The sequence below is a fragment of the Hypanus sabinus genome, chromosome 8 (assembly GCF_030144855.1).
Source record: "Hypanus sabinus isolate sHypSab1 chromosome 8, sHypSab1.hap1, whole genome shotgun sequence".
NCBI classification, from domain to species: domain Eukaryota; kingdom Metazoa; phylum Chordata; class Chondrichthyes; order Myliobatiformes; family Dasyatidae; genus Hypanus; species Hypanus sabinus.
In genome coordinates this window covers 154,173,237-154,185,763 of record NC_082713.1, presented here as the reverse complement: position 1 = coordinate 154,185,763, position 12,527 = coordinate 154,173,237, and the positions used below count along the sequence as shown (strand labels likewise).

The following is a 12,527-nucleotide window of genomic DNA, read 5'->3' as shown; positions in this document are numbered from 1 at the left end:
CAACAGAAGCAATCTCAATGGCTCTTCATGAAGCCTTGGATCACAAGGACAATACAAGTACCCATGTCAGGACTCTGTTTGTTGACTATTGCTCAGCATTTAACACCATCATTCCAACAGTTCCAATTGAAAAGCTACAAAACCTAGGTCTGTGGACCTCCCTGTGGATCCTCAACTTCCTAACTACAAGACCACAATCTGTACAGACTGAAAATAACATCTCCACCTCGCTGACAATTAACACCGCTGCACCTCAGGGCTGAGGGCTTAGCCCACTGCTCTTCTCTCTCTACACCCATGAGTGTGGCTAGGCATAGCACAAACAGTATTGATAAATTTGCTGAACCATTGGCAGAATTTCAGCTGGTGTTGAAAGGGCATACGGGAGGGAGATTTACCAGTTAGTTGAGTGGTGTCACAGCCACAACCTTGCACTCAACGTCAGCAAGACCAAAGAGATGATTGTGGACTTCAGGAAGGGCAAGATGAGGGAACATAAATCAATCTTCATCGAAGGATCAGACAGAGGTGGAGACAGTGAGCAATTTCAAGTTCTTGGGTGTCAATATCTCTGAGCACTTAACCTGGATGCAAAATATTGATGCAGCTACAAAGGCAAGACGGTGGATATATTTCATTAGGAGTTTGAGGAGATTTGATTTGCCAACTAAAACACTCAAACTTCTACAAATGTACAATGGAGAGCATCCTAACTGGCTGCATCACAATCTGTTTATTGGTGGTGGTGGTGGGGGGGGCTGGGAAGGAACTATTGCACAAGATTGAAATAAGTTGCAGAAATTTGTAAAATTAGTCAGCTCAATTATGGGTACTAGCCTTTAAGGAGGAAAATGACTAGATTTTGCAAAATGTGTTCTAGGCATAGAATGGTAGGCATCCCTAGTCATTGTATAGCCGTGGTTGAGTGCTGGGATTTCCTAGTGCTACAGGTGATATGATTATGATAATTTGATAGTGATTTCTTCAAACAAGGCCGAGTCAAGTCCCTGAATATGATTTGAAATGTGTTTAGGTTGGCTGTTTCTTGTTTGGTGATGGTGACATTCAATACCTCTACTGCCTGATTAATGTCAGCTTTTGGTGATATGTAAACTGCAGCCAGGATCTCTGAGAACATTCTTGGCAAGTTAAATGGTTGATACTTAATTGTCAGATGTTCCAAGTCCGGGGAATAAGATTATGACAAAACTGCCACATCTAACCACAACGAGTATCATGAAACACCGACCTCCACTTTTTGTCTTTTCCCAATCTGCAGTTTGTCTTACCCTGTGTATAGGGAAAGCATAAGATCATACCAACACTTCCATTGTGTGATCCAGGTCTCTGTGAAACGCAGAACACAGCAATTCCTCATTTTCTTCTGCCCTTAGGTTCTCAGTCTTGTTCTCCAGTAACTGTACATTTGCTGACAAGGTGCTAGGTAGAGGGAGTCCCATTCCATCTCAGAGCCCCCTTCTCCCTCTCTTCCGGCTATGGCAATGTACCTTCACCTGCTTAAAGATGCTGTACCCATATGCTTGAGCGGCAAGTCAGTTGAGTCTTTAAGATAGTGTGGTCACTAGTTCATCAAGACTGTTCAAAAATATGTTGTTTAAAGGGAAATTACAGGCTGCAGATTGCAGTGAGAGCAATTCAGAAGAGTACGTTTAGAAGCTTTGTAAGCAGCCCACAACTCACTGCTGTAGTTCACAAGCCCAATTTTGTTCCAGCTTACAGGTGGCAGTATTTGGAATGAGTCTGGTGGAAGGTGGGGAGTAACCCAGTGGAGTGCAAATATTGTCTAGATGCACAAATGAAGGTTTCAAAAGTCAACGAGCTGGCATTGGGCAGTCAGGCAATACAAGAGAAGGAAGATTGTAGCTTTGGAAGTGATGTATTTGTATTGTTTGAAAACTCATCTTGTGGTCAGATATGGCACCACTGTGAAGAGTTGGCTTCAGCCTCAGACCAGGGAGGATAGAATCACTGAACAATCCAGGGAATTTGACGTGGAGGCTGAAGACGATGGCCTTATTCTTCAGCTAGAAGCAGGTTTTGCTCATCCAGTACTGGATTACAGATAGGTAGTCCAACAGCATGGCAGTGCAGGGTTCAGAAGAGATGGTGCCAAGTATGAATTGGTTGGTAACAGCCTCTAGGTGTAATACAGCAGTTCTTGTAAGATTATGCTACTCTTGGATGTAGTTGACAAATAAACCAAAGGCACAAGTGATTAGGTGGCAGTGCTTAGACAGTAAATTATTTAAAAATTATATAATTTCAGGGCAACAAAACCCTAGCTTACAATCTAAGTTTATAATCAAAATACAAACTTTTCATCTTTAGTGTGGTACTAGTTAGCCATTTCAAAATACTGCAGAACAGATTTATTGAAAATTTTGTATAGTTACAGTTAGATATTTTATAATGCTGTGATGAAGTGCCAGTGTGCCCGCGTCTCCCCATTCCTAATCATAAAAGCAAGACAATGATCTACTTCAATTGATGTCAACAACATTTTCTTGATTCAGAAACCTATCTGGACGTTTACAGAGGCTGATTTATTTCACTGGCAACAGTTCGTCTGAAGGACTGAGTTGCGTTGGCACCAGTCATTTCACACTTCCTCGATATAAATGGGCCAATTTAAACAGTACAATTTAATTTGTGCATGTTAAGCCAATTCCATCCAATCTACCAACTGGGTGTGTGCCCTCTGCAGCAGTGCAATGGCAATGCTGTGTAAGGAAAATTTCTGTACAGCCATCATATTGTTTGTAAGGCAAGGAGAAAATGAATACAAAACCTAAAGTATTGTCAAGATTTACATTTGCTGATGACATCATTGGTAGCCAAATCAGCATACAGGAGACTGAAAACCTGGTTGAGTGGTGTCACATAAATAACCTCTCACTATATGTCAGCAAGACCAAGGAGCTGATTATTGACTTCAGGAGGAGACCAGAGGCCCATGAGCCGGTCCTCATCAGGGGATCGGAGATGGAGAGGGTCAACAACTGTCAATTCCTCAGTGTTATCATTCGAGGATCTCAGTGGAATTAAAACATGGCAGCACCTCCGCTACTTTGAAGTTTATGAAGATTCAGCAAGACATCCAATACTTTGACAAACACCTATATATGTGTGGAAGAGAGTATATCAACTGGTTGCATCATGGCATTAGGTGGAAACACCAATACCACTGAATGGAAAACCCTATATAAAAAAAAGTATTGGATACAGCCCAGTCCATCATGGGTAAAGCCCTCCCCACCACTGAGCACATCTACATGGAGTGCTGTGGCAGAGAAAGCAGCTTTCATCAGCAGGGACCCCTCCAATGTCCCTCCTTGCTGCTGCCATCAGGAAGGTGGTATAGGAGCCTCAGATCTCACATTCTTGGGTTCAGGAACAGTTAATACCCCTCAACCATCAGGCTCTTGAATCAAAGGGGGATAACTTCACTCATCTCATCACTGAAATGTTCCCACAACCTATGGACTCTTCATCTCATGTTCTTGATATTTATTGTTTATTTATTTTTTTTTGTATTTGCATAACTTGTCTTTTCCATATTGGTTGTTTGTCTTTCATGTGGTAGGTACACAGTATACAACCCTGAGATTTGTCTATAATAGTGACAAGCTTATGAATAGATAGCTGGATGATTAAAATATTAGGTTTGTTTGGATATGAGCACGGGTAGAGATTCAATGAGTTCACTGCCTCATTCTATAATATGGGAAGTATATCTCATTGAATGGGGAAAACTACTGCCATCTTTATAATATTTCTAAGGCAGTCTGGATGAAAATATTTAGCCTCACCTTCAATGACTGTGCTCACAATTCCAATAAGCCTTCAACTGTGGAAGCAGGCCCTAAATAAAGAAATGTAGTGATGTGCCTAGCTTCAGAAATGTTGCGGAGTTTATCATTTGGATTCAAAGAATAGAAACTTTATAATAAGTTTCAACAAAGACTCTGATCAGTTTTCAACCAGAATGTGGACAGCATAACATAAATTAGATTGAATACTTAAGGGAAAAATTATTCCTTCAAGAGGATTAAATTATGTAGGATTCAATTGCTTAGTAAAGTATAGTGCCAACCACTTGTGACAATGAATAATTTTAGATTTTGCTGTATAAGTTTACAACAAAGCTATTTTAAAATTAACTTTGAAAGCACATTAATCAGGAGGAGGAAAATTGAGAACTTAATTCATCCAGAATAATTCAAAAAGTCTCAGGCTGAAATGTTCCACCAAAAACAACTAGGTTTTTTATGTTTTAAAGCAGGGAAGCCCGCATTTATACTGTCAAAGATAAACCAGTTACTTAAAAAAAAACAGGAAAATCATCCTGCAAAATGGAAGTATAAATGAGTCATTGGAGTTTACAGTTAAATCTGCAAACAGAACACAAGCACTCTGGCATTTTTTGATCATTACTTTTGGTATGTGAGTACAAGTCTCACAATCTGTCATGGTGAAAATATGCACTCCTTTATTTAAAAAAAAATCCACTTCGAAACTAATTAAATTCCATCCCGCTGGAGAACACGACTATCCTATTTAAAAAAAAAAGGATCAGAGGAAGTGAAAGGAGATTGAAGGAATAGTTATTCTGTTTACAGTTAGCTAATTGCATACTATGATGAGACAGAAGGTCAATGTTATTATAGCTGATATATCAATCTTGATAGTTTGTGTAAATTAACTTTAAGCGGAGAGTAGTCTTCAAAATAGTTTCTTTTCCTAAGAAGAGAATAATTTCTTCATAAACCTACAGAATAGTCTGCAGACCAAGCATCTTTCGGTTTATAGCTGCTGAGAGGGAGCAGAAATGGAAAGGAGTTACCTACAAATGAGGTGAAGCAAAATATTTAATACATCAAAAAGCAATGGATTTACCAAGCACAGGAAAGGAGACGGATGCTTTATTTATTCATTAAACATACATTACCTCCAAAAATGGAGTTCAAATCCTTCACATTTATCCTTGCACTTCAGGCATGGGGCCCCTGCTCCTTGTTCATGTCCCAGGGTCATCTGTATCAGGTAGAAAAATTAATTGATCAGGAAGAAATTGATTTTTTTTTCCACATCAGTATGCATAAATTGATGCAACTAATTATCAGTAATGGGAGTTTCTGTTTGTCAGAGTTGACCAAGTCCTTGCTGTCTAGGAAGGCAAGCTTGGGCAGAGCAAGCTGTTGCCCACGTAGCAAGCGCCCCCTCTCCATGCTTCTGATGAACTCAAAGGAACAGCAGAGACCGACACAGTTTAGAACCAGCAGCATCACAGGAGTTGCCAGTCAGCATCGAACTTAATGTAGGTCTGCCGTAGGGATTCCAGCTCTGGATTCCACCCCCCCACCCCCTAGGGTTTACCCTCAAAGCCTTCCCCGTGAGTGAGTATAGCTGCAAGGCAGTGGAGGCTTGAGATCATAATTTTCCTTCTTCTAGATAAAGCTGCCAACCATGGCTGACGAACCCCATCTGCCTGAAGTGACTGGTTTTCAGGCACCAGTAGCCCACCTTTACCCCTTCCCATGTCAGTAGATACTGTTTTGCCGGGCTCAGCAGCTAAGCCACACGCGCTAAGAGCTGGAGTTGGTTGTCAGAGGCGCACACTATTGGTAGCATATCCCCTTTACCACCCTGATGAAGGGTCTCAGCCCGAAACGTCGACAGTGCTTCTCCTTATAGATGCTGCCTGGCCTGCTGTGTTCCACCAGCATTTTTGTGTGTGTTGCTCCCCTTTACCATCCCTGGCTATAACAAACTCATGTAATAAACATTGTTTATTCATATAAACCATTACTGCGACTTTCAATGGGAAAGCAGCTACCTATAGAAAACTAAAAAGGTTCTAGTATTTCATTTAAAAGGGAATATGACCAAGGCAGTCCACCGACAACTGCATTGAACACAAGAAATATTGCCCTTGTTTTCAATTGAAATTTTAGAACCCAATATGATAAAGGTGTCAGGATTCTAAATGATTAGAAAAAGACACAACGACTGAAAGGTGAAGGAGTGCTACATGAAACCCACTTTGATTATGTTCTGTAGAGAAAAAAAAAGGGAAATGATTATCCCAGAATCATACATGTTAAAGCAAATAGCTTGTAGGATAATTCTAGATCAAATGATAAACTGATTGCCCCAACTCCTTAATAAAGAACACTCAAAGTGTTGCTAAACAAATGAACTCCATTTTACGTCCAACACAAATGGAGCAGCCATGGAACACAGTACATTTTGATTTGTGTCAATTAGGTCTGTTTTATGTTCAAGTTCCATTTCTGCAGGCTACAACTATTGAACAAAATGGCTGCTGAAGAATTACCATGCAGTAGCTTTATCAACTATAGTTTTATTAGAAGTCAATGAGAAGTACATCTGACTAGCAGTTCAGTACATCTGTGTGCAGACTCCCCCCCCCCCCCAGGCCTTAGTGCCCTAAAAGTTATTTATTTGACAAACATTGTAGACAGAACAATCCATCAAACTAGTACAAAAGACTGCAATGCAATAGAATTTTGCCCTTTTAGGGTCATTTTAAATCGGAGCCAAGCTAAAATATAAGTCTCCAATGTAATCCAAGCTTTTTTTTCTACTGAATGCATCTTCTCCCCCCCCCCCCCCCAAAAAAAAATCAGTACACCATACCAAAATTCTCATTTGCAAATTAGGTTACTACTCATGAATAATAGCTGAGAAATCGGTCACTGATGTTAGCAGATTGAACATTTGACACAGATCAAATTGTTCATTTCACAAAAACATTTACTTTATCCAGAGAACTGATGCTAGGGTGTGGAAAGCCAACTCATTATTGAAAGGACACCTGGGTGCAGGTCAATGTACTATAGAATGCCTTTCGAGATATCCATGTCTACCAACTGCGAAAAGCAGACAAACCCAGAGTGAATAGCTTAAAAGCATTCTTGGAGTCAGATTTCAGACAATATTACAATGTCTGCTGCACATTTTAAACTGACCATAGATCAAATGCATAATGACAGCATATTTTCCCCAACTGCAACTAGTTTAGAGAGCCTGGCTCAAATTATATCTACCAGTGCAGTGGAGAGCTGTCAACGTGTGTTTATACTGGCATGCACATGGTTTACAAATCCTGCAAATTGAGGCCCAAATGCATTAAAAAGGAATTAAATATGGAACTAAACATTTTTCTAAACTGAAGTTTTGGTAAGATGGTCAAATTTAAACAGTCTACCTCATGGGATGCTTTTAGAAGTGCTTCATCATTATGAAGCACAGTTGCTGTCCTAAAATATAGAACGTAACTTCTGAAAACCCAGAAAATCAAGTATAGAAATTATAGCAAGTATAGAAAATCATTTCAAAGCTAAATGCAGTCACCATCTTGGATCACTCTGGTTACATCACATCAACATACAACTTCAACCAACCAAGACAGACAAGGGCATCAGACACAAAAAACCTCAATGACAAGCAAAATCCCTTCTCCAAGTCAAATACTATCCCACCTTGGAAATCCTTCAGACTTAGATCTGAACAGCAGCTATAAATTGGTGGTAGCTTTAAAACTTTGAGAACCCAGAACAATGCATGCATACAATTTCAAAGACAAAAGTTATAATAAAAATGCCAGAACCACTCAGCAAATCAAGCAACCTCAATAGGCAGTGATTCAGGCTGATGATTTCAACAAAACCCTTCAAAGGCATGCTGTGCTCATAATCATTCTTAAATGGTGGGATTTGCATTCCTTTTCCAAAATAAAGAACAGGAATAATTTGTCATAATTCAAGCACCAATGACTCATTTCAAAATACCCAAGGAGAGAAGCTACCTTTTTGAAATGCGACACTCTTTGCCAAAGTTGTTCCTATAGTGCTGATGGGTAGAGGGCTGTAGCATGTGGACCTGACAATGATGAAGAAATTATAATATTTCCAAGTCCGGATAGCAGGCAACTTGGAAAAGAACTTGCAGGTGATGGCATTCTCACTCACCTTCTACCTTTCGTTTTGTTGTAGAGGTTTTGGAGATGCTGTTGGACTAACTTAGGCAGTGCATTTCATCAACAATACACATTATAGCCTTGGTGCAGCAGCAATGGAGGGGAATGACTGATAAGGATGGGGGAAAAAGGATATCCATCAAATATATTGTTCTATGCGTTATCAAGCTACTTGGGTATCTTTGCATTCATCCAGTTGCTGGAAAGAATTTCACCACATTACTGAATTGTGCTTTCTCGATACAGACCACTTCATTGAGCACCTCTGCACCATCTGTCACAAGTGGGACTTCCCAGCGGCCAAATATTTTAATTCCAACTCCCATTCCACTGTGTAAGACAACAGCCTCCTCGTGCTAGGATAAGGCACTCTCAGGGTGGAGGAGTAAAACCTTGTATTCTGTCTTGAGTATTTACCCCACCACCACCACCCCTCTGAGCTTTTATTTCTCTCCTGCCGATTTATCCCCCCCCACCCCCAAAGGTCCCTTCTTTCTATTGTCCACTCTCCTCTCCTATCAGATTCTTTTTTTATTCTGGCATCTTCTCTTCCTTCTCAGTCCTGAAGGAGGGTGTTGGTCTGAAGTGTGGACTCCTTATTCATTTCCATACATACTACCTGATCTGAGTTCCTCAGCACTGTGCGCGTTGTTTTGGTTGTCAGTTTCAAAATCTGCCAAAGGATACCCAAACTCTGGCCAGTTCTTATGGCCACTGTATTAAAATTGCTGGTCTACTTGATTTCTAGTCCATGCTGGCTCCTTGACATCAATGGAGAGGGTCTTGATGATAGCAATGTTATTAAATATCCAAGATTACTGGACATGGGAAGTATCATTGCAAGATCAGACTACTGATCTTACAAAATGTGATCACTCAAATCACCATTTAAATAGTTGAATTTGCATACTTTTTATGTTGGGAGTGCAAATGGCTCAGTTTTAAATACCCTTGAAGCGATGAGTCATCTAGTGCTGCTGGTAGTGTTCTAGGATTTGGAGAACTGCTTTAACAGGAGCCTGATCAGAGTTGCTATTTCCAACACTGTGCACAGTTTTCTACATTCAGCTGCCTACTGCAGCAATACCTCTCCTTTTTAAAGTAGCTCATTGAAGTTCTCTCACATCAGCAGTATTTGCCTATGAATTCATCTTCTTTGCATGTTGGCAGAGGCTTCAGCCTACACCAGCGCAAATCTCATACTTTGGTCAAAACATTGACTATTTCTTCTGTTTGCTTGATTGCAAATACCATGGTAAAACTTGAACAGCAACAGCTCTGTTCTGACCTTGTTTCTCTTAATCCAATTAAACCAATCCAAATGGCCATTCAATTCATTGTGCTTTTTAAAAAAAAACCCATGGTGCACCAAGTGTGCTAGATTTTTCACTACAGTGACCACACAAAGATTGTTACTGGATTCACTATGAGCTCACAAAAGGCACAAGAACATGTGTCTTCAACCCCCACCAACTTAATATGCAAAAGCATTCCAAAATAATGATGTTTTCCAATTTACAAACAAAAAGAGTTCAAAGCTCGGGCCAAGTACAAGGTTTCTATCTCGAAACTAGAACTTCACAAATTCTTTGAAGCTGGTTTTGAGTCCTTGTTTTAGAACAAAAAAAAGGAAGTATCTTCATTTGTTATAATGCTATACAGTTAAATGTACAGATAAACTGCAGCATCTAATAAAGTTAAAAATGCAGACTTTGAAGACAGTCAATAAACTTCTGATATCCAACATCAGACTGTCATGAACATTAAAGATTATTTTTCTTAAGAAGGTCTTATTAAGGGAGGGAAAGAGGACTGAATTTAGAGAGTCATAAAGTTTAGCATGTCACAAATCAAGCAGATAACGACGCTCACTTGTGAAAGGATATGCTCTTATCCTATTGCACAGTACGTTTGTAATGTACCCTAATTTAGAAATGAAAGTAACATCTATCATAACAGCTTCCTCACTGAAGCAATGGGAGGCTTTCCTCTTCATTAAACTCTTCCCAGGAAATAAGCATTGAAGATGTCTATAAGTGAAACACTGCAAGTAAAAAAACATTTTCATTTAGCAGTTTTACTTAATTTTCAAATGACATCAGAAGTCAAGCTGATAGAATAACATCAAAATAATGATAAATCTACAGAAATATAACTAACTGATCTCTTACACTCAAATAAGCCTTCATTACTGATTCATACACCCATTGATTGAAGTTGAAGATAATCTGAAACTGGTATTAAGATTTTAATTTTTTTTAAAAATCACCAAGCTTGTTTTTATGTAGCAACCTTCTTGTACTCAGAATAACCCAAACCATTTCAGTGAGTTGATTTGCAGATACATGTGAGCACCGTTGCAATGTTACAAACAACAATGCAAGAGTTTATCAGCAGCTCTACATTGTTGATGCTGGCGGACAAAAACTTAAAGATTATTCAACTGCTGTTCAGGGCATCTTCACTTCCCCCAAGTATCATAATTATGGATTAGTGTTTGAACAGCTTTTTAAAAAAAATTGAGATATAGTACAGAATAGGCCCTTTGAGCCACACCACCCAGTAATCCCCTGATTAATCCTAGCCTAAACATTGGATTATTTACAATGACCAATTAACTCACTAACCAGTACGTGTTAGGATGGTGGGAGGAAACCAGTGCACCTCGAGGAAACTCCCAGGCATGGGAAGAAGGTACAGGCTCCTTACAGGCAGTAGTGGGAATTGAATGCATATCATCTACACTGTAAAGCATTGTGCTGACCAGTACACTACCATACTGCTCAAATGGATGTACAAAGCCAGAAAAAAAAATTTCAGTCTGGCACTTTATCAAACAAAAACCTTAAGAGGCTAATATAACACCAAGGTTGTTAAGAACTAGCTGAAGAGCTTGACTTCAGCCGAGACATTAACTTTGTCCGACCAAGGTAAATGAAATTCCACTGTAATACTTTCAAGTTTCCCCATGTCCTTACTAACAATTAACTCTCAGCTGGCATTCAAAAGCACGTTATAGTTGAGACAATTTGGACTGCACAGATTGGCTATCATATTTCCTGCAGTCCACCAGGGATTACAATTCACTATTAGTCAAAGTCCTTTTAAAAGAAGCCCGAAGCAGTGAATGAAGTTCTTTCTCTGCTCCCATCCATGCCGCAATTGTCAGCGTTTAACCTTTATGACGCATGGCACGATCCAACCCTAGACCTAGCCCCGAACTCGACCTTCAAATGCCTGTAACTCTCAGTCAACATTGAGACACTACCCGAGTGGCCAGCACATTGAATGAATGACGTCATTTTAAGCCAGCAGAACCACCCGAGGCCAACTACAACAAAGCAGGGGTCGCATTTCAGTCCTTCACCCTTTTACAGCAGATTTAAACCTCTCGCGGAAATCGCTCTTCAAGGCTGCTAAATCCCTGCAGGATTTCTCATCACTCCACGCAGTCAACTCATTGCTAGCTTCTGCTAAATACCATCTCTCATCAGCATTAAATATTTCACTACAGATGGTGTGTTACTTTTTAAGCAGAAAAGAAGAGGAAACGATCAAATGGGTGTCGCCCTTCCTTGATAAGATAAGGCATAGATCCGGAGGTAAAGCAAAATGCTAATTTTCTCACCTTCTTCACTTTATTTTCTAGATCCATCTCTTCTAAACGAGACTGGGCAGTAAACCGCTGGTGTTAATGTTTTAAAAAACCCCTCTGGGGGGAAAAACCCGCTCGTGACAGATGCAGTAGTAACTTCGTTCAGTGCACTTATCCTCTTGCAAATGTTTCAAGGCACTTCCGCTCAATTGGTAATTCACAACATCAACCAATCATAACACGAGGAGAAGGCGTAAACTCGCTTCAATGAAGACCAATATGTAGCCAATCATAGACTTCCAAAAACACTAACCAATCAATGACCAGCTCTAATTATGAATAGCCAATCCTCTATGTACTGAGAAAGGGAGTGGCTATTCGCAGTCTGGCTCGGTTCGATGAAAATTACCTAGGTCGATACAGTAATTGTATCGTAAAGTAACGCCACCCGTAATGGAAGGGTAAAATTTCCATACTTTGTGAGGAAAGGGATTGGCAATTATTATTTAACACTCTTCTGATGAAGATTAGGGTTTTATTTTTGTTACACTAAAGGCGCTGTACAAATGCAAGATGTTTTAGAATTGTCACAGCTCAATTGGAATGCAGGGAAAAGGTTAGAAATAAATGGGAGAGAAAGTCATTTACGTTTACTTTTTTTAGGTGGCCAGTTATTCATGATGAGACTAGTGTAGATTTAGCGGAGGAGGATAGTAATTACAATACACATCAATCTCTTAGAAATATTTTTAAAGTTGCAGGAATACACATTTTCTGATAACAGACCCCAAGAGAATCTGGAACATTGAAATCACTCAATGCCTGGGTACATTTCTGACAATATTCCTTTGAACTCTGTGTGTGTGTGTAACTCTTATTTGGAACAGATGTCAGTGTTGAATGGACATT

General features: G+C 39.7%; 1 protein-coding gene across 1 annotated transcript in view; it reads right to left on the bottom strand.

The window, feature by feature from the left end:
• Nucleotides 1-11,814, bottom strand: part of tes (testis derived transcript (3 LIM domains)) — a 39,742-nt gene extending 27,928 nt beyond the window's left edge. The window contains exons 1-2 of the mRNA XM_059978271.1: nt 11,652-11,814; nt 4,970-5,055 (exon numbers count right to left, since the gene is read on the bottom strand). Of these exons, the coding sequence (XP_059834254.1) occupies nt 4,970-5,055; nt 11,652-11,678 (113 nt within the window). The 5' untranslated portion in view covers nt 11,679-11,814. The remainder of the gene's footprint in view (nt 1-4,969; nt 5,056-11,651) is intronic.
• Nucleotides 11,815-12,527: the final 713 nt, after the last annotated feature.